General features: G+C 33.1%; 1 protein-coding gene across 3 annotated transcripts in view; it reads left to right on the forward strand.

Annotated features, from left to right (window-relative positions):
• Positions 1–15,943, forward strand: part of LOC119645272 — a 35,924-nt gene extending 19,981 nt beyond the window's left edge. Inside the window, exons 2-13 of one of the 3 annotated variants that reach the window (XM_038045385.1) lie at positions 176–253; positions 5,431–5,703; positions 12,107–12,201; positions 12,269–12,372; positions 12,467–12,588; positions 12,669–13,046; positions 13,125–13,586; positions 13,656–13,766; positions 13,872–14,520; positions 14,602–14,758; positions 15,002–15,106; positions 15,170–15,943. In XM_038045385.1, the coding sequence (XP_037901313.1) occupies positions 176–253; positions 5,431–5,703; positions 12,107–12,201; positions 12,269–12,372; positions 12,467–12,588; positions 12,669–13,046; positions 13,125–13,586; positions 13,656–13,766; positions 13,872–14,520; positions 14,602–14,758; positions 15,002–15,106; positions 15,170–15,545 (2,910 nt within the window). In that variant the 3' untranslated portion in view covers positions 15,546–15,943. Of the gene's footprint in view, positions 1–175; positions 254–5,430; positions 5,704–12,106; positions 12,202–12,268; positions 12,373–12,466; positions 12,589–12,668; positions 13,047–13,124; positions 13,587–13,655; positions 13,767–13,871; positions 14,521–14,601; positions 14,759–14,964; positions 15,107–15,169 lie in introns of those variants that run through there. The other 2 variants (XM_038045386.1, XM_038045387.1) reach the window with 2 other exon arrangements.
• Positions 15,944–23,579: the final 7,636 nt, after the last annotated feature.

The raw sequence follows: 23,579 nt of genomic DNA on the forward strand, positions 1-23,579 counted from the left end.
AATTTTAATGCAATTCGTTATTCCTCTCCTCATGTTTTTTTTTTTTTTTTTTTTTGTTTTCTTTATTTTTCAGTTTTTATCATTTTTATTATATCGAGAAAGAGTATAATACATATATACTATAGAAAAACAAATACTAATAATAATAAAATTCGATTTTTATGCCTATTTTCAGTTAAAATCAAAAAGTCTTACACATTTAGATGGCCTTGGAACGGAAACAGTTTGCAATCATGCCAAGAATAACGCCAATGTAAGTTAATAAAATTGCAAATAATACAAAACTTAACTTAATCAAATTCCCCGATATGCACTTTGCGTATGTGTGTCTGTCTATTCGTTGTCTTGCATACTAAACTACTTCAAAAGTGTTTGTTGTTAGAAAAATATAATGTATTACTACAATATTTTACTTAGCAAAAAAACAAAAAACAAAAAAAAAAAAATAAATTTTTTTAACTATTGCTTTTCTCCTCTATACATACATACTTGTAATAAATTCTCCTACTTGCCTGCATTATGTACGTAACTTGTAACTTTTTCTTTTTCTTCGACTTTATTTAACATTGTGTATTACTTTGATTTATTTAGAGTACTCGGGTAGCTTTCAATTGTATTGATGATGACATTCCTGTTAGTATATTAAAAATGAGAAAAATTTTTAAACTTTAATTTTTTTTTTTTTTTTTTTTTTTTTTTTTTTTTAAAAAAAACATATCTGCACGCATCGTTAACATAGTGTACTGCGCCACCTTTGGAGAAAAAGAAGAAACAAAACGAAAAATATAAAGAGATTAAGATATTTTTTCAAATCGAATCTTCCGATTCCCCTGTACTTTCCTTATTATTGTCACTATCTAAAGGGAAGATTTTTCAAAACAAAACCATTAAGAAAAGATAGTGCGGTAGGGTTCATCTTGCACCGAATTTTTTATAGTTGTTGCTGTTGTTGTTGTTGTTGTTGTTGTTGTTGTTGTTGTTGCTCTTCAGGCAATCCATGGATGAACTCATTCACAGAAGGTACAATCAAGTTTTCCTCTCAATGGCCTAAATCAGCCAAAGTGTGTATGAAATAAGATGTAGGAGTAGGCATCGTTTCGCATTTATGCAATCACCATCTGAGACGCGCATATAACGTATATTAATGGGTGAGAAATTGAAACTTATATTATGCTATAAAGAAAAACTCGCCTAACTCGCACCTAACGAATCGAAATATAATCTTTTTGCCTTTAAACTTAAGGCTATCTTGTCTCTTGAGTTCCAAAAAGCTCTACCATCTTTGTAAGGCTTAAAAGCTGACTGACAGTCAGATGAATGAATATGATGAATACGATGCTGTAACAATAAATCCTTGATTTTGATCATTCAGTTAACTAATTCAATGTATTACTTACTGCATAGTCCACGAAAATTCCATAACCACTTACCAAAACGCTCTTTATACTCGAGAAGATTGATGCTTTCTTTCATAATATTAAATAAGTTGGTGTTGGATTTGATATTGAAAACAAAACCCATTCTCCTTAGCGGACATTCTCCAATGCTGTAGCGGTAAATCTGTATTACAAATAAACATAAAAATCTTAGTTTGGCAACTTGAAAGTCATCAAGAAAAAAATCTTTCTCTGATTCATTAATTAAAACCTTGATTATCCTTGAACTGTTAATACCTCAAAAGGAAATCATGAAGCGGAAACCAAGCATTTCTTTAGTGATGATAGCCAGCCCCTTTTGAATTTCCTAATCATTGTTACAGTCTGTGTCTGTTCAATTACATTTGAATAGAACAAGTCATTGCTTTATAACGTTGCATCTCTGCATCATCAGAAATGTTCGTTTACTTTAATCCACTTTCGTGGAATCATTGCGCGTAGCACTAATTGTTCTTTCAAACCAGCAAAACCCACCTATTTAACTAAATTATACAAAGTAATCTGATGAACAAATTGTTTTGGAATTTTTGATGCGTTCATATGAAGAGGAAGGGAAATTGCAAGCAACAATACATTTTTACTATTAAATACGTAATCAAGTATGTGCCAATATATCAGTGAACGAATCTTTCGAATGGCTAAAGAATGTTATGGATGGTATACATGTAGTTCGTGCGATATCTTAATTTTTACGACCGGATATATAATACAAAGATAAACGGACGGGCAAACGAACATGCAGACCCTGGATCCATTCAGGATTTGATAGTGATCAAGAATATATAACAAAAAAATTTTTGCGCTTTATAAGGCAAAAGTTTCTACGAAGTAAGCTTCATCCATTATCCATCTGTGGGGGATATGAAAATCTTGTCTAGCACAATCTTAGATTTGAAATGCAAATAAATTACAAAACGAAGCTAACCTAACCCATGCTAAATATGAATATAAATATGTTTAAGATTTAGTCATTATTTTCGCATACAAGGGGAGAAGCAAACCTACCTAATATTTGATTTTCGTATTAAAGCTGAAAATGAATGGACCACACTTCATACGTACACTTTCGACGCTTGCATGTATTTTGATCTGCGGCATTCATCGATGAAACTTTGTAAATTAATGCAAATTATCAATGCAAACAATAGCTAAGTTCGATGATTTTGTAACTTTCACTACCTAAAACAACAGATTTCCATTTAATATTGCTGAGTGAAGTGACGATTTCGATGTCAATGACAAAGAACGGCCTGGAGTACCAAAAAGCAGTTCGAAGACAATGAATTGCACGAGTTGTTAAACGAAAACTTAGCTCAAATTCTCAAAGGACTCTCGAACAGCTTAGCAGTTGATGAATCAACTATTTCTAGGCGTTTGCATACGATGGGAAAGATCCAAAAGGCGAAAAAATAGTTACGATACGACTTGGCTGAAAATGTCATTTCGAAACATTTGAACATCGCGCTTTCAATGAAGAATTTTCTGTAGTGTATTGTGACTGGCGATAAAAAGCGAGTTTACTACGATACCGAAGCGGAATATTCATGGCCATAAAGTTTTGCTGTGCATTTGGCGGGATCAGCAAGGTGTAGTGTATTACGAGCCGCGAAAATCGTTCCAGGAACAAAGATCAATAATAGCGGTTAACGGACGCAAAACGTCATCCTCTTGCATGACAGCACTCGGTCACACGTTGCAACCGTTGTCAAGGATACACGCAGTTGCAGCTCGAATGGGAATTTCTGCGATAGCCAGCGTACTCAACAGACATAACGCCTTCCAATTACCACTTCTCCGGATTGATGCAGCGTGGCTTGGCTGGCACGCGGTTTCGAAATGCTGAAGAAATGCGCAAATGGGTCGATAGTTGAATCGCTCCCAAAACCAAGATCGTTCTTTCGGCCCGCTATGCTATACTACGCTGCCAGAAAGTTGGGAAAAAGTTCTTGGCAATGGAAAATAGTTTGATTCATATATATTTTATCAACTTCTCTCAGCAAACGTTTTGTCCAAATGAAATAGTGATTAAAATACATGCAAGCACTTAATATATCTATATGCGTTAGGAAGACAAATGCAATATGAATCACTTATCAATTATTTGATGAGAAAATATTGTTTAAAACTGAAGCAAGATTTACTTTTTCATATTTTCATCTCAGCTGATTGCAAGCAATGATGCTCTGTTGACGTCAGTTTAGTTAATTGATATGCATCAGAGTCTTTATTAACATTATTACCTCGAAACATAATATATGTATAGATGATTGTGTCTCACTTTCGAAAATTATGGAAATCGGCCTTTGTGCGATTTTTCAACAGCAAATAGAATTTTTTATTATACCGTAATTATGCAAGTAAATCAAACGTCCACGCTTAGGTGCTTTCGTGCGTCTACGGGGCTAATGGGGAAGAAGCTTTTTTTAATGAACGGTAGCAAAGATTCCGTTAAACAAGCAATCGGTGTTGAAAAATTCATATCAATAAACCCGAGTAACGCGGAATATCGCGGCTAAGGGATTAAAATATAAAGCATGTTTATGTTCAGACTTCCTATCAGTTAGAAGCATTTTTCTTTAAGCAAAACAATTTTTTTTTTTTTTGTTTTTTTTTTATTGAAAATTTCAATTCTATAAACGATTTGAAAAGAAAACGAAATTTGCAAAGAAAACGTCTGCAATTAGAACTATTAGTGTTAGTAATTAATTTTTGTTTTTAATAGAAATTTTTTATTTTTTTTTATTTTTTTTTTTTTAAGCCCGGTTTTTGAAAGTCAACGATACGCACAAATGTATTTTGGCTCCGAATAACGATTAAATAAGGAAAAAATTAATTAATAGCTTATATAGTAGATCAGGCTGTCGAAAACATAGTTAACGAGACAATAAAAGAGAAAAAGAAAAAGAAGAAGAATTCCTTTCGTTTTAATTAACTTCTTTTTTCTACTATCCTGTCCATTATCTTTAATAGTTTTAGTTTCTTCTTAAGTTAGTTGTGTCTTGCTTTCCTTTGACTTTTCGTTCGTTCGCAAGCCACTTAGAAATTGTTTTAATCTTTTTTTTTTTTTTTTTTTTGGGACCACACACAGATATCCTGTATATGTCATTTTGACTTTCTGTTATTGTTTTTTTTTTTTTTTTGTTTTACTTTTTGAAGAATTATAATGTCATTATCATTAATGTTGTTTCTATTGATAGTTGAAAATGAATGTTGATTTTTGTTTTTAATTTAACACTGCTTGCGATATTATTAAGAAAAATTGATTGTTTGCACATGCTTTATTGCTTCACATATCCCTTTATTGGAAGCAAAAATGTTAATGTCTTTTTCTACCGACATATTATGAAATTCATATTGTTATACATAATCTAATCGTAAAAGTATTCCTTATAAATTTTTTTATTATTAAAAATAAAATAAGCAAACTCTCTTTCTCTATATTTCTTTTTAAACGAAACAACAATTATTCTCCTTTCTTTCACGCTGTAAAATGCTTTCCTTTTCCTATCCTAAATATTTATTGACACCCTAGATCAGAAATGCGGTCATTACTACAACACTAAATACCAATTATACGCTTTCTGCCTCCCTATCGCCACCATTGCCACAATATCATATGAAACGATCACTGTCGCCAGTTCGATTTTCATCGCAACATCATCACCATATATCTAATCATAATCATAATCATAATCATCATCATCATCATCATCATAATCATTATCAGCGTAGAACTTATTCATCTCAAAAAGTAGCCAATCGCCTATCCCCCATCATTTATACGCAAGCACCTCAACAGCCTTCAAGTAAATCGTTAGTCAGTAATTTAAGCTTATACAGTACCTATAAGACCACCTCCTCCTGTACTACCACAACCACAGCAGCGTGTTACAATAGTAGAATCTGTTCGTCTCACACAAGCAGCAGTAACAAGAGCAGCTGTAGTAATCTACATTTATCCTCTCATCAACATTATCATGCCAATAAATTTCAGAGTGATGCTTCTTCTCTTACAACAATATCGTCAGCTAAACCAACGTCAAATACACTCAAATCGTTGCCCATCGCTGATAATTCTAATAATATTGCTAAACTCTGCAATGCCAGTGGTGATGAATGTGGTGGTAATGTTGGTGGCAGTGCTGTTGCATTACCAATTTCTTCTTCGGCTGCTAGCTTATATCCGCCTGGTAGCTCTGTCACGCCCATCAATTATAAACAGAAATCTTTCATGCAACGCAAAAAGCCTATGCTCACACGCAGTGAGGTGAGTCTCTCAATTAAGATGCAACCTTCAGTATCTTTGTTTGTATGTTCCAGTATACTATGCATGCATTTATGTGCGCTTGAGTTATGGTCGGTTCTTGAATTCTTTTTCTTTCTCCTTTCTCATTTTTTTTTTTTTTTTTTGATTTGGTTTTTCTTTCTTTCATACATACATACGTTTACTTATAGATATATATATATATATACATAATATTACACCTAGTTCAATATTGCCAGGCTTTCTTTAATCTTTTAGATTAACATTTTCTTTATGCTTCTCATTTTATTCATTTTCTAGCTACCAGCCACTTGTGTTTTTCTTTCTTTAGTGATTCCAGCATCAGACACTATAAGTTTCTTTTAGCTTTTTTTTTTCGTTTTTTCTAAACATAAACTACTTCTAATGAGACTGTGCTAAAGCACGCAAAACATTAGCGTTTTTTTTTTTTCAACGCATCGCTGAGTCTCTCGTTTGAAAGAATCTAAAAAATCTAATATTTATGAGTATATAAGTAAAAGTTTTTTGATTTTGGTTAAAAAGTCTTCACGAAATTATATTTTGACTTTCACAAATGCGAAACGAATGTTCGGGCAATAATTGTTCTCATCTAAACGCGGTTTTTTTAATGCCTAATATTAGATAGAAAGTTATAGGCAAAGATATCATTTTTGAAATAATAAATGGATCAAATTCACAAACATAGGATTTCAAATGTTTAGTTCGCTTCTTATCTAGCAACTAGAAGTGAATTTGCCTAAGCCTAAGCTATAGGCAATATATCGTCTAAGATGCAAATCACTTCTCTACTGCACCGTCACAGTAAATGAATTAGAAATTTTTTTTTCAGCATTCAAATGTGTTTAAAAACAACAAAAAAAAGACCGTAAAATGTATATAGCCCTTAACTCGTAATAATTGTCTAATGACGTTCTCACATACAAATTACAAAAAACTTTTTCACCTACACAAGCACTTAAATGCACTTGTGAACGCTTTATAATTATACGGTGTCTTAATAGGCTTGACGTCGATAATAAGAACACATTAGTCGCTGCATAAACACTTTGTCATATAAGTAAATTCATATTTAAGATATCACACATCAGCCTACGTACACTTGTCGAAATTGTTAACCTATGTAGTATGGAATGCAATAAGAAACACACTTTTTTTTTCTTTGTTTGATTCAAGAAAAATTCGCATACGATAAACAATTTTAAAGAGTCAACACGCATTACACTCGGGATTATCTCGGGATTGTCAAGGGCAACATATTTAAAGGATGGATATACATTACGCTTACAAGAAGACTTAACTTAAAGCTTTACTGCATCTATTCAATATGGAATAATTTATGTCACACACCTCCGACCGGCAAACATAACTTACGTAAATTTCTTGTCATTTCATGTAATTTCCAAAAGTGAAGCCACGAATTCTTAATTCAAGCAAATATTTCATTAGATCGGTATATTAGCTATTAGAGCATACCTTTGTTGTTGTCTTTTAAACATCAAAACAAATTAAATGTCTTGGCCTGAGTGAAAAACCATTCATAAATGCAATTTTTCCCCATTTTGCGAATCGAAAGTTAATTCGTCATCGATCGAAAGGATACATCATCCTCTTGAATACATCATCGGAGAGTTCAAAAAAAGGATTTAAGCAGATCTTGAAAACTTTATGAGAATAATTTATATTTTCCTTTTCTTTCGAAAATCTATTGATTTTGTACCCATTTCGTAGGTCTCATGGCCAATTTGTCGAATTCATCGCATCTAATCTGTCCTCGATATCGATAATGATTTAAGCTTTTAATGCGAAAATTCACAACATTTTATCTCTCGCTTATCGCATCAAGAGCTTCTTTCTATTCGGGCAATTTGAGCTCTGCTCAACCCATTCGCATTCGTTGGACCAATGTTAGTCAATGTAACAGCATTTCTCGGAAAAGAACAAGAGAAACAAGAGAAACTTTCCATAAATACATGTTACTGTTCTTCCTAACTAACGAACTTTGGTTACAATGTGACCCGATCTATTGATAACACTTAGCAGATATCACCAAGCATGATATCAGCAATGCCTTAGGTAATAAGCAGTCGCATATATGTTAACCTATATGTAACATTACTTCTTTTTTTATAAACGTTTCACAGCAACATGCAATTATACAGAGTAATGTATTTGAAGAATTTTAACTATTCTTCCAACTTTTACATGTATATGAAACAACACTCAATTGCTTGTTAACAAGTTTTGTTAAACTACTGAACACTTGAGATTAAATTTCGATTTAAAATTGATTATAATCGCATCGAAATTTCTTTGGATTGTTTTAACCAGGATTCCACCACCTACCCACGCGCCCTACGCGTCTCTATTGCAGGTGGTGTGACAATGCGTATTCTTTTATTGCGAAGAGAACTCGAATGAACCAGAGGCATATAGTCAGCATTTTGCTCCAATTGTTAGACAATTGACAAATAATTATTAATTTTGCCTTAAATATAATAAATGTACTACAAGTTGTTGAAGGCCGAAGCTGTAATAGACTTCGGTCCAATATAAGAATATTACTAAAATTTGTATGCATACCGCTCTAAAACGAACATACACTACGGGGGGGACAAACAATGTGCAATGCATATAAATATGCATCGGATACTCCCATCCTGCACGAACACGAATAGAGGAACGAATTTAGCCACAACCTTTGGTTGAAATCACGTTGTTCTACCCAAAATATGGCCTAAATGTAGGAATTTATCCTCCAAATTTTACGTATCATTCGCGTTCCATCACTTGTCAAAACTAAACCAATTGGTCTAGGGATCTGCCTGCAATTAGAGAAACACATGTGCGGATGTATGCAGCATCCGGAAGCACTTGAGATAAACCCATTTTTTATTTGCTCTCCTGCAGCAATCTAAGCTTGTCCGTCCATCTCATTTTCTGTCGCGTGCTCAGCCTATAGGTCACAATTTTTGGTTTGGAACGGATCACTTTCTCGACCACTTCGCATATAGCGCCATATATATGGAAAAGTTGTTCTATGAATAACTGTAGAATGGTGTGGGATATTTAATGGTAGACCGTGGCGAACTGTAGTTTTTCTTACCTGTTTCTTTTCGATTATGGATTCAACACTTTCTGTTAACTTATTCGTTTACCGGTAAGGTGTCGCCAAATTGTATAAAAATATGTTTGTATATATAATATAAATGTTATATATGATATAATATATTTTGAATAGTAATCGGTATTAAAATATTCAGTTCAAATCAATTTTTTTTTTTTTTAATTATAATTATTCCAAGCGAAAAGCCAGATTAAAGTTTGTCAGCAACTATTCGTAACAAATTTTCTCAACAATAAAAACAGAAAATCATTAAATATAAGTGATGGTGTACGTGTGTATGTATGTGTATGTGTGTGTAAACTTTTATTCTCGTTTTTTAAATTGGCAATTTTCAAAACTTGTGACATTAATCTCTTACCTGCAAAACTTCTATAATTATTCCAGACAGTATCATTACGATATTTACGAAAGAATATTTTATTTATATAAAATTTAATAATAATTCTTTTAAACGTGCCTTTTCACTTTTTCAATATTTTTGGTTTTTTGTTACCTTTTCTTCTTTTCTTTTAACACCCAAATATCTTCCGATTTACGACTTGATTTATTTCTAAGTGCTCCCTATCGCCATACGTATAATGTGTTTTAAATAGAGAATGAAAGACAGAGAGAGAGAGAGAGAGAGAGAGAGAGTGAGAAGGTAATATAGGGAGGGATAGGGAGATTCTTGCGCTTTTAAAAAGCAGTTGTTTCATATGAACATATAGCAAATACAAGAATCAATCTCGAATCTCTATAGCGCCGGAGTGAAGCCGCTTCTCAATTGTCAGTCACAATAAAAAAATGTAAAAATATTTGTGCATAATTTGGTGCACTTTGAAAGACAGAGTTGCAACTAAGCGAAAATGTAAAAATGATGTGCAATAAGGGTTACTATCAGATTTTATATATCAATAGTCGTCGTCCTTATGGAGAAAGGTGGAGGAGAATTTTTTTCGCCCCAGATTCAAGTAGAGCAGCAGCAGCAGCAGAAAAGTAGCAGAACTGTGGTAAAATCATTTCCAAAACCAGTATAAAATCTACAATCGATTGTTACGAAACACCGAAAACTTAAAAATCCACCCAAATGTCACGACCCATATTTTGCTTGAAGGTTCAATGAAATTCTTTTATTCGATTTCAATTAGATTGTTTTTTTTTTGAATTTGATCTTTTGCTCTCAACAACTGGTCGTACAAAAAAATTTTTATATCTTTACGATCGAGAATGTTCTAAAAGCAAACCACAGATGTCCAGACAATTAGGTTCACCAAGCATATAAATACTTTATAGATTATCTATTGCGATAGTCCTGGATATAAGGAAATAACGACAAATCTAGCATACTAACACATAGGATATGAACTGACTTAACAAACGAATAATCAACGCAACTTCTAAAAAAAGCTGAAAAAACGACATTTTATTTATATTATATCCGTGCAAGATGTTCTCATGAAATTTCATCTAAAAGTTCATGATAAGAACGCTTCGGATTGAACCCAATCGCAGACCTAAAGTTAACGAAAAAAATTTAGTCTAAAAATTTTCGTAACAAAATTAATTCTATCATAATCTCTCACCTTTGATCAACACTGAGGTTAAGAAATGAGCATAAGTCTGTCACTTAGTATAAGATTCAATAGCACTTTCAACATAATTACGAGAACGAGAAATTGAAATTAACCTTGAGCGTAGTTAACTAACGTCAAGAACATCTTATTAAAATCCTTCTGTTCATTTAATTTCTTTGAAGTTGCTCAAGCGTTCATGTATTCATAGAACGTCGCCGTTGTATTGCTCTTAAAAGTACAAGAAAATCCTTTACATTCTCCGTTCTCTGCGTTTCTCTTGTTCTTGATCTTTTCCTTTCCAAAACCATTGCAGTGATAATTTCAAGTTTTCTTATTTACGAGAACAAACAAAAAAAGGACATTTATATATATATATATTTTTTTTTTTTTTTTTTTTTTTTTTTCTTTTATATTTTTCATATGCTACTCTTGCCCATAGTCAATTGTCTCGAAAATTATACAATATACTGCAATAAAATACTGTGTGAGCATAATTAGGTTGCGATTTACTTTTAGATGAAGCACGCGATAGAAGGCATGACGAAGAAGGCATTAGGCAAAGTTCGGCAGGGATTTTATTGATCGCCTTTGGCCCGACTGTAATGTTTTTCTTTGTTGTATCCTGCATGACTTGGGATTATGAAAAGTTTGTGTGGATGTTTGAAAATCCCAGGAAGATTCAAGATTGATTCATCTTTTATTATACCATTTAAGCTTGTGTGTATGTTTGTTGTATATTTTATTGCACTTAATTGTGAAGCAATTTGCGGTTTTGCAATTTCTAGAGCAATTGCCGGAAAATGTTTTCACGTAGCATTCGGATAACCCGTTCACGAACGTTTGCCAGTCGCATCATTTAGTGATTGTACTGCGTTCCCTTCTATGAGTCATGCAATTAATCCAATGTTTCGCTAAAGTTTCAAAGTCTTTTTTATTAAACCACCTTTTCAAAACACACTACAACAGTGTATCCTGGACAAGTCTGGCAACGCATGGTCATAAAATGACATTTTCAGTGCATTTTGAACCGATGAAACCAAAACCGATATGTGGAATGTGATGGAGCAGCATCACCATCAGCCCCTAAACGTGTTTGATTGGCTTAGGCAGTAGATGACCTCTTCAAATAAACAACAAAAGTAATGAATTTGAAAGAAGAAGAATTTTGATGAGCGTTCCATAATTAACACCGGCTTAGGTTGAATAAATCAACAATATATTAAATGGGGAAACTATTATTTGATGTAGAGTAATGTCAAAACCATCGATCTCAACCGTTATGTACACTGGTACTTGCCATTATTTTATCATTTTTATTTGTGAAAGTCGCTGATCAAAATTTTTGCAAGCATCTAAAATGACAATTATTTCGCTATTTTCAATGACGTCGTCAAGTCAGTGTTCGCGAGTTCAAAGCTCAGGGCGATGGTAAGCGAGGAGGATACTTGATCGTAGCTATAGTGAGTGCTCAGTCAGCTCCCTATCTCTTTCTCTGTCCTTACGTCCTTCCGACCGCCACCGTATTAAACGTACAGGAGACATTCCCTGTGTGATTGGTCGGTCGTATCAAAAAAAAAATAAATAAATAAATAAATTAATAAATGTCGAAATTTTCAATGCAGGCGAAAACGAATATCCTAAGTTTCGTTATATTCCTTTTGAAAGTTCTGTTCAATAATATCTCTTTTCCTGATCCACACCTTCGCAGGTATCTAGCTCAGAATACTTTTCGGTCAGTTTTTGTATGGAGTCCGGCTTCCAAGAAGAAGAGTTCTTTCCCGCCACCAAAGGTGTAACGTTAGCGTAAGTGTTCGCTTTTCAATATGTAAACTGAAATTTTTCTATTACCGCTTATAAATAAAAATTCCAGTAATGCTTTAAATCAAGCCATAAAAAGGCGTAACCTAAGTTTCTCCCAATTAAATATAACCGATATTAATGATGATAATTCTACCCAACATTTATTGGATGCAAGTAAGTGAAAAATGATTTTGACAGTAACGAAGAAACCAAACAAAAAAAAGTTCATTTCATTTACTCTCTCTCTCCCTGTTGTTCCATGAAAAAGAATATAAACCATTGCAAAGATCTCTGGACGAAAACACTGAAGTAGAGCAACTAGCTGGTCATCATTTAATGATTACTGATAAGGAAGGCAGTCGGAAAACGTTACAGAAAGCTGCCTCATTTGTAAGTTAGGGCGGTAAAGCAGAGACCGAAATATGCACAAAGACTACAGGACTGACTGATTCACGTGTTTTTACTTTTAGGGTTCTCGTTCACGACCGCCTCGCCTTTTATCATCTGCATCAACCGATGAATCAAGTGATGTAAACTTATCGGGTAAACAATTAAAACAACGTTGGTCTGGTTTATTTGGAGTTAAAAATCCCCAACAGAGTCAGCTGTGTGAACTATTGAATAACTATTCGAAAACTGGCGTTCCTCAGAAAACGATTCCCACCTATGATTTCGAGCATCCCGATCTCGAAGCCGCGGTAACTTATTTAGACAATATTCACAAATCGTGGAGAGACATTGTACAAAGCGATAGGATGTCAGACAGCGAAATGAGAATACAGACAGCTATTTGGGAACTAGTAACCACCGAAGTCGATTACATTCATTGTCTGCAGACGGTAACCGATGTAAGTGCATTTATATTTTTCAATCTCTTCTCAATATCATCTTCTAATAAAGAAAAATCAAAAAAAAAAAAAAAACAGTTATTTCTTGCTTGTTTGGAAGCGGTACAAGACGAAGGCCTGCTGCAAGATGTCGACCAATATCGCCTTTTCGCCAATATTCGCGAGATTTGCGAGGCTAATCTAAAATTTTGGACTTTCTATTTATATCCCATGGTCTCGCATAGCATCGCTATGAATGAACCCCTACGGGTTGGTTTCTTTCAATCGGGCTTCATACAATTCGCCAACATTTTTTCGCCCTATAAAAAATATTGCGCCGAACAGAGTAGCTGCCAATTTTACTGCAAAGAATTGAATCGCAATAATTCTGTGTTCACATCATATTTGGCGTGGTGCGAGGCGCAGAAAATGTGTAATCGATTACGTTTAGCTGATATTCTAGTAAGACCTATGCAACGCTTAACCAAATACAGTCTGCTATTAGCCGCAATTAAAAAGCACATGTCAGACGTTGAGGAAATCGAAGCCATTGATGCTATGGTGAGTTTAATTAATAGTCAACGTATTATACAGTTTTTAGAGCTTATTTCTTCTTTCGCCTGGTTTTAGGTTCAGAATACAGAAAATTTTGTCTTCAGCGTTAACAATCATTTGACAACACGCCAAGAAAATGAACGACTTAAAGGTGTAATGGCACGTATAGAATCCTACGACGTTGTGGTGGGTATACAATAAAAAAATGAAAAAATTTGAATAATTTTCTTCAATAAAAATTTGAGTCGATAAATTGTAGGGATCTTTCCTTTTCGAAAATTTCATCCACAGGATACTAATAACGATCATTTGGACAAACTGATTAAGCAATACAGTCAAATGTTCGATTTATGTGGACCAATGAAAGGCTGCGCCTCCCAGCATGTACGGCACCTTTTTATGGAGGGCGATCACAAATATAAAGACAATCACGGCAAGTCCGATGTGCATTGTTTTCTTTTGACCGATATGTTGCTCGTCTGCAAATCTATGGCCAAAAAAGGCCTCGGCTCACTTAAAGTAATACGACAACCGTATCTTACTGATAGGCTGGTCGTACAACATGCTAATAACATATTATCCTGTGTATATCTCAACGAATTTCAAGTGGCGATCACTGCGTTTACATTGCAATGTACAGAAGCGAAAAGCTGGTATGAGTCGTTAAAAAGAGCAAAAATGGTATATGCCCGGCTTAAACAGTGCTCGACAAGTAATTGGGAAAGTAACTTACGTTATACGGGCAGTATAATAAGTGCTGCTGGTACCATTGATTCGTTGGGGGTAAAAAAATCGCCTCTAAATTCATCGATATGCAGTCATGTAACCAGCGCTAACAACAGTCACAGCGGCTCAGTGGACTGGAATGACTCACGAAATATTTCGGTAGATTTTGAGAAAACTAATTCTCTTTCCAGTGATGAAGGTTGCAGTTATTTAGGTACGTGGGAAAAAATAAAGGGCAAACCCATTCGGTGATGCTGAATGTTTCTTCTTCTTTTCTTTTAAATTTTGAATGTAGGCGCTCACGGATTTCCAGTGAAAGCCAAACCGGTGACCACAATAAGCCCGCAAAAATTAAAAATGAATACTGTTTCCATTGCGAACACCTTGGCTGTGCAACCGTTACATCATTTGGGCCAAAGTTTACCCAATTTAACGTTACATCATTCCCAGGCGTAAGTTGAATGAATATCCAAGCGAACTGTGTAGCGATCCATAATGCAGTAACTGTTTCTTCAATTTTTCTATTTTTACTGCAATAATAATTTTTTATTAAATTCATTTTCCACGTTTTTTTTTTTTCCACGCATGTGTATATTGCTTATGTGTGTATATGTGTGTATGTGTGTGAATGTTTGCATATGATTTTATATAAAACAAGAAGCTCCTTGTGACAGTAATTTTTAACACACTTGTAGTAATAACACATTACTTGTGCCGGGTACTACTAGCAGTCATTCCGGTAATGTACTATTATCCCCCAGTCATCGCGGCATTTCATATCCACCGCCCAATCCCTCAAGGTAATATGAAAAGCATCAATTTATTTGTAAATATAAATAAAGAAAGCTTGTTAATATTTTTAGGGTTCCTCTGAGGCGTGGAATGGCCTTTTCAAGTTCGATAAAAAATCCTCCTCTCTTAAAGACCCGCAACATAACCTCACAAAATAGCATAAATTGGCATCAAATACCTGCCACACCAACACCAACAAGTCCAACCACTCATCAACTGCCCCAGCAGCCAGCGAACCAAAATTCATTCCCCAAAACTATCGAAGCAGAAAATATTAACACCATATCTCCTTCCATTCTAAGCAATTCGTTAGCTTATAATTTCAATAATCCATCAGACACGACGCAATCTGAAACTAATAATGCGTCACGTATCAGCAATTTACCGTCATTAAATAGTAACCAAACTTTTACGACACAATTATCCAACACAGAAACAGACGTCTGATGATAATATCCATCCAGATGATATTGCTTTATGTAAATGAAAATTATTTTAAATTAACAAAATTAGAAAAAAAAAGAAAAAAAAAATTCTCTGTACTCTAGCATAATAGTATTGTAATTTTCCAAAAGAAAAAAAAACTTAAAAAAATTAAATATTATGATTACATTTGTTGAAGGATTTGATGATAATAAAGCAGATGAATCCATAAGGGATATAAACGTATGCATATGCGAAGGAGAGCTAGAAAGATATGATATACTTTTCAAACTAATTTTTATAGCATGCGATTGAAAAGTTTTACTCTTTGATTGTAAATGTTATACAAAACCGAATTACAAAAAACAAAACATTACCTAAGGACTTTCCTTTAATCATTAATTTTTATAGCTTTTGCAAGAAAAAAAAAAAAAAATTTTTAAAAATTTTTTGGTTTTCTTTTCTTTTTTTTTTTTGTATCCGCGTTACATAATTGATCTTTTTGGTTTTATTTTTATTTGTTCATTTTTTTTTTTTTCTTTTTTGTGTCACATGCATACAAAATGATTTTAAAATTTAAAAGAAATATTTCTCATAATTAGCAAACAATATTTATTTAATCTTTATTGGAATGTGTGCATACTAATATAATAGAATAGTATTTTTAATATAATGAGAGGAAAAATTCGCAATATTTAAACACAAATCTGTAGACATTTTTCTTAAAAAAGTTTAGAAAAATGTCTCTTATTGCCATCATCGGAGCTAACACCGATTTTCTTAGGTCGAGTCATAAGTAACTTCCGTTTTTTATCAAACATTTTTTTTTGCTTACATTGAATAACAAAAGCATATTAATTTATTATTTATTCCCCACCATTATATATGTTTGTATGACCTGCTCCCATTTTCCTGGCAGTTTATTAATTCCTTCCTTGTAAAATGTGACTGGTTTCGACAGGAGAAAAGACTTGCTGCTCAGAATTGAATATTTTTCCCTTTGAAAAGTTTCGTAAGGAAGAGAAAAAAGGTGGTAGTCTGTAGGAACAAGGTCCAGGGAGTAAGGTGGGCGTGCTAAAACAGACCATCCAAGCTGAATTAAGAATTTTTTTCAAGTCACCCTTGCTGTATATGATCGTGCATTGGCGGTTTTTACGATTGACGACGTAGAATTTCTTTTGAACTCTTTGCAGCTACTGGATGTATCTATCCGCAGTAATCGTTAAATTTGACTTCAAGAGCTCGTAATGATGAATTTTTCTCTTATATTGACTTTCAAAGGTGATCGTCAAGGTGGATAGGACAATCGGACCTCGGTTCGTCTTTTAAGATCGTACCTCCAGAACGGAATTTTACGAATCAATTTCTAATTACCCGTTCAGTTCTACGCTGCATATTTTTGCAGGTGTCGCTTTAGCGTTATTGCCTTGTTTAAATTCCCAAAGCATTCCATACCAATATGGGCTTTTTGACTCTTCATTTTAAAGGTTAAGAAAAACAGCTGAATGTAACAAGCAACAGAGACTAACTGAACCAAGCAAAAACTAGTTTGTTTCAGTGGCTTATAGTGGATATATACGAACAGTAGATTCTCTAGATTCTACCTGCATCGGAAGTTATTGATGATTCGACGTAATATTAATTAAGTTTATTACGCATAAAACCAAATATAATATTTTTTCTTCTCTCTCTTCCGGATCCATACTTTATTTATGTCAAAGAAACTTAAATACTTTTTCTTTTTTTTTTTTTTGGCAAAATTAATATAGTTATTGATATATTTATTTCTCTTATTCATTACATTGTCACTATTCATGAATAGCTTGAAAAGGATATTTTTGGCTCTCTTTCGAGAACTTATGATTCCGAACTATTTATACAGAAAAAACGAAAACAAAAAAAAAAGTTCCTTTGGACCAATTTGATACCATACACAATATAAACGTTAGCTTAATTGTTTATGGCAAGCAAATCAAGACAATACGAAATTTGATTAAATTTGCATTTAGAGCGTCCAAGAGTACGATCTGCTTTGTTAATTCGAACCAAAGAAATACCAAACAATTTTAGTTTTCTACAAGAATAGATTATTTTATGAAAAATCCAAATTGTACCAATACCATAACATACCATAACATGAAATTTAGACGAAGATAAGGTTCATTTAAGGCAACATATATTTTTGATACCCATTTCTCATTCTCCCAGCGACTTTTGTAAAACGATTCTGTTTGAAATTGAAAATTCCGTGTTTGTATTACACGCGCGACACGTGAAGTTTTTCCTGCTCGACCCAGTTATTTTAAATTGATTCTGCTATGCATATGTAATATATATACAAACGATACCATGGAAATGCAACAAACGCAACCATATGAAATGAACCAAACTATAATATATTGAAACTACGTAACGCATATCGGAAATCTCGCTCTCTAAAGAGTGTAGAAAAAGTGGAAATGCTTTTAATTTTCGGTCTCCACGTCGACGGAATTTTTATGTTAATTTTCAAATTTTCAATTTGTAAGTTGATAAGGTCTTGAAAAAATTTCCAATAAAACAAGTAAGAACATTATTGTGGAGCACACCCCACCATTCACCTACCATCCCACATCACCGAATAATTATGCGAAATAAGTCGTTAGATGGCAAGTGATCGTAGAAGTCGTAAAGGTCCAATCCGAATCACGAAAATGCGGTGTACCAAATTTCAGCAAAATATCTCGAAAATTGCGCACAACAAAACAGGATGAACAAACGGACAGAGGGACAGACGGAGAGATGAGTAGACAAGCTGAGATCGATGCAAAAAGCAACTGAAAGGTATAACAAAACTTGCGTCTATCTCAAATCCTTTTCCCGGCTATTGCATAAAACGGCACTAATTGAATATAACCATGTACCGCAAATGATGTAGGGTATAAAAAAAGAGAAATATGATTTTTCTATGCAATCCATTGCCGATTCTTTTGTGATTTAAAGCAAGTGATGGTGGAATGATGGACATTCCAAACTCGAGCTTAATTAAACAAAACAACAACAATACTTATGAAGAATATTATTTTTTTCTTTTCTATAGTGCAATTAATTAATTAAAGATGTGCTTACCCAATTCATTGTGCAAAACAATAACTCGCTCAGGCACTTTTTGTTAAACAACAACAACGCCCCCCTTCCCCCCGCCCGCACTTCCCCAAACAGCATTCAATTAGGACCATTATTAGAAAAAAAAGAAAAAAAAAAAAACCAAAAGATGAAAAATAGAAGTAAATAATAAATTAATAAAAATAAAAAAATAAATCTCTATATTGTGTATCAATCAAAAAGATGCTCTTAAATAAGTCACAAAAATTTTATAGAAAATTATTACAAGGAAAGCAAGAAATAAACAAAAAAAAAAAAAAAAAAAAAAAATAGGAATATATTAATATTAAATGTACAAACTTTGAAAATATAGCAAAAATAATATAATAATATTATTATTTATGTGATTATATATACTATGTGCATATAGATTTTATAACAAACTTTATTGTAATAATCATAAATGAAAAATTCTATTAAATGAATTGTGCTTACAAGAAAAATGATCTGTCAACACCATAACAACACGTATTATATATATTAAACCTTGTTGTATATATATATATATATATATATATATATATATAGATATGAAAAAGAACGTTAGACTTAGTTTAGATAGAACGGAGAGTTAAGTTCACTTTCACTTACTTACTGAGAGCAGCAGGCTCTTAATTCTCATCAATTCAGTCTTTTGTGATTTTTATATCGATCGCCACGGGAGCGTGGAAGTGCATTGCATCATCTCAGAAAGAGGCCACACATAACTTTCCAAAGGGCTTATATTCTTAATCATTATTATTTAATTCCAAATCGATTTAAGTACGTCTGTCTGTCGGTGGTAAAGATGCCATTGATCGCAAACATGAGAATATTGACTTCAAATTTAGTAAAAACAAGTGGAAGTTCTTACATACACATTGATAATGAAAATGGCTCAAACCGGTTATAGAAACCGATCTGTAGAACAGCTCTACTTTTAAGAGCAAAAATATGCATTTTTTTGCTTATTATTTCAAAAATTTTTCCCATAGAATGATTCTTTAGTACCTGTGTATGGAGAGGGAAAATTTTGGCTACGCCCATTCAATATCTTCGACTTTTTCTTTTTTTTTTTTTTTTTTTATGTAACATACGTCCATAGCCGAATATAATTTTCTTACTTGTTGTCATAGGCATGTTCGTCTGTCCATTTGTCTGCCTGCATCTCTGTGGAACAAATGAAGATATGGCTTAAAAATTTGCAAAAGAATTTGAAAATGACCTAAGCCGATCAAAGGATACGCCCACAACCTCTACGCATCTATGCAACAAAAACGGTGAACATCTTTGGTTTCCGTATTTTAAAGTACATTATATCCACACATCCAGACATACATCATCCACTTTTATTCTGAATGTAGAAAAATCGAGGACCGGGCCCATCCAATATTATAAAGCAGGAAAATTGAGTTCTTTTCCTTTTTTTTGGTTTTTTTTAGAATAACGATAATGGGTATAAAGGATTCGGGTATCGGGACCGAATATGACTTTCTTAATCCTTTTTTTTTTTATTTATTTATTTTTTTTTGTTTTTTATAAGGCCGGGACCGAATATAACTTTCTTAATCTTTTTTTTTTTTTATTTATTTTTTTTTTTTTGTATTTGTACGGCAAAAACCATTTCTCCATTAATCTAAAAATGCTAGGTTTTTTTTCTCATGTCGCGATATCTATATGTATTAATGAATTTATTTAAGCTAAATTTTTGTACAAATATAACAAAAGAAGGGGGAAAAAATGAACGATTAAAACCGGAGCGATTGCTCGATTTACGATCGGTAAGGCTTGTGCAAAGATCCACCCTTCTGCTGCAATGCGTACAATTGCACAAGGTGTAGGATTCGTTGTTTCTCAGCAGTTTAATCAATTGAGTATCAAATAAATGGACTTGGAGATGTTTTGAATGCGACAAACTATGTTAAGTGTCGCGGACATCACGACTACGGTGGATTAGCTTTTTCTTTACAATTCCGTCGATATGGATATCAAATAAATGGACTTGTGCAATAGATTTCGATAGGCTAACGGTGATGGGTATAATTTTTTTAATTGTTTCTTTCCTTTTCTTCCCCCCATTTCAACGCGACTCTTGTTTGGCGGCCATACTGGTGGGGGCAGAGCAATTTTATATTCAAATCTAATGAATTGACTTTGCGATTAAATAATAACTGGCATTTAGTTTATTTTCTCTTGTTTAAAACTTAAAATTTGTGTGAGTGTTGTAAAATAAACAATTTGAATGGCAGTGTGTAATCACACATATAGCAGTACATTAATAGTAAGAGAAAAAAATGATTTTACTTTTGTTAACTACTTACTGCTTACGGTACTGGATGCGTGTAGCACAAACAGCTTTAAATTAGTTTAAGGTTAACTAATTAATAGTTAATTTAAGGTTAAGCTAGAATGAAAGTAACGTTTTGTTTGTTGTATATAAATAAATTTTAAATTGATACTCATATTAAGATGACATATTTTAAGGATATGTTGCTTAGGAAAACATTTCAAATAAACGGAAGCCATTATTCCTCAATGAGAACCATATATATAAAAATGCATATGTAATGAGTTTTCCAAAAACACATAATTAACATTAAATAAAATAAGAGTTAGATTCTATTATATATTTAGTTACAATCAAAAAAAAAAAAAAAAAAAGATTTTCAAACGTTAGTTGCAATATGTGATGTCCTTTCAATCATCGTAGAAATATATTTACATAATGAGAATAGAAAACAGTTGAGAGTTGTTTTTTATCGCATGAAATATCGAAATCGATGAACTGTGAATAGATTGATTGTAAACGATATACTTGTAATATTTCCACTTTTGAGCTACTGGCTATGCTGGAAGATTGTGAAACGATACGAAAGAATACTTTGTAGAATGCTTTGCTTTCTAGGGTGCATTTCCAGTTTTCCAGTACATTGATAATATGCACAAATGACTTTGCTTGGGAAATGTAAATAATTTTCTTCAAATATGAAATCTATATGTTTGCCTACAATATAAACTCAAATTTAAATTTCAACTTTTAAAAGACGAAAAAGCCGCTGCTATGTTCGTAGTTTGCTCGCCATAGTTATTAGCGTAAATAGGGAAATTATGATTTCTGTAAGCCCCACCCTCACTATTTATATGCATTTTGAATCCCTATCACCGTATGATAATAAATGAAAATATTTTCCTTACGTTGCGACTGCATCATCACCGGAGCTGTAAAAATGATAAACGAATGGGAAATGCAAGGGTATATAACAAATAAATTTGATGATTTCGACCTTTTTCGTCCATTTAATATTATTGACTTAGTCAGCGGAAGACAACGCTAATCATGGAGCGGTCGAAATTCTTTTTCTTCCAAATTCATTATTTTATTACATTGGCATGTTCAGAGGCTTATGATGATGCTGCTCCATCATATTCCAATTGTCAGCTTTAGTTTCAACGAATTGACTGAAAATGCCATTTTCTGGCCACTTTTTGCAGGACTTATCCAGGATACACTGTTGCAGCTCGAATGGGGAGTTCTGCCGCAGCCAGCGTACTCACTAGACTAGATTGCGACTCCTAATTGCCACTTGTTCAGATCAAGGCAGCATGCCTTGGCTGGCACACGGGTCCGCAAAGTTGAAGAAATGCGAAAATTAATCGCAGCCATACCAATATAAGTTCTTTCGAACTGATATCGCCATGTTAGCATACATATTATAAGATATTATAGAAAACGATGGAAACTTGTTGTTATATCAATTTTCCACACTAACTGTCTTTTTCAAGTAAAAAAATGGCCAAAATTTTGGCAATCCCTCCATCCCCCTCCCATTAAAATAAGAAACTCTTCTTTTTTTTTTTGTTTTTATTTGTTTTTCGTAAATAGATTCGAGGCAATGAACCTTAATTTAGTGCTCAGAAGGCAACATGTTTGCAAGGTGTTTAAATTCTTGTATATCGTAAAGTTACCGGCGTAAGCATCTTTAGGATGTTTAGTTTGCTCTGCTCATTGCTGGCACTTTTTAAACTATTGCAGTTTAATTTTTTTATATTGCTTTTCCCGATTTTCAAATTCTGCCTTCGCTTACTATTATTTAGAATTTCATTATAAAGCCAATGCAAACAAGTTTACTTCATTTTTCTGTCTCCATCTGTATGATGAATAGGAAACTGTTCCGCCCATCATAAATATATACACATACAATTTCGGGCGAATCCATCATATTTTTCGGTCAGTTATACGATAGGGATCATTTTCACGAGCACTTTTTCAAAAGTCTTGAAAATGTTTATATTATTATTTTAGATCAATATCTAATATAAATCGTAAACTAAAATTTTTTATATATATATATAAATATGTAGGCGCACAGGACCCTCTTTAGAAATATATATGTATATAAATATATATAGAGAAGAATATTTACGACAAGTTACAGCTTCCCTGGGAGATGGACGGACGGATAGTTAGGCAAGCATTGTTAACGCCGAGCAAATTTATGTACATTTCATTTTTTATTTTAATCTTTGAAGAGTATTTCTGGTTGTAAAAAGTGGAAGAAAATCAAAAAATATAAAAATTTTATAGGAACGTGGAGCGAGTACTTTTGATTGCATAAACAATCATGGGTGGTTAACTAAGTAAAAAACAGTTATTTGCTAAGCTCGAAGAACACTTTTTTTTTGCACACATCGAGCAATGATGATTACATTTCGCATTCTTACGACTTGGAGGAAAATGTTTATGACAATTTTTCATTTTATATTGAGTTGATTTTCTGCTTGAAATCCATATCTATCGGAGAGAAGAATTGTAGATAATATCGATCGCTGTGATAAGTGGATGCCATTTAACGATATTCACTCATAATAATAGTAAATTATTACTACATTATATACATATACAAATTTTATGTTATACAATATATAATAATAAAT

The sequence above is a fragment of the Glossina fuscipes genome, unplaced genomic scaffold (assembly GCF_014805625.2).
Source record: "Glossina fuscipes isolate IAEA_lab_2018 unplaced genomic scaffold, Yale_Gfus_2 1, whole genome shotgun sequence".
Lineage (NCBI taxonomy): Eukaryota > Metazoa > Arthropoda > Insecta > Diptera > Glossinidae > Glossina > Glossina fuscipes.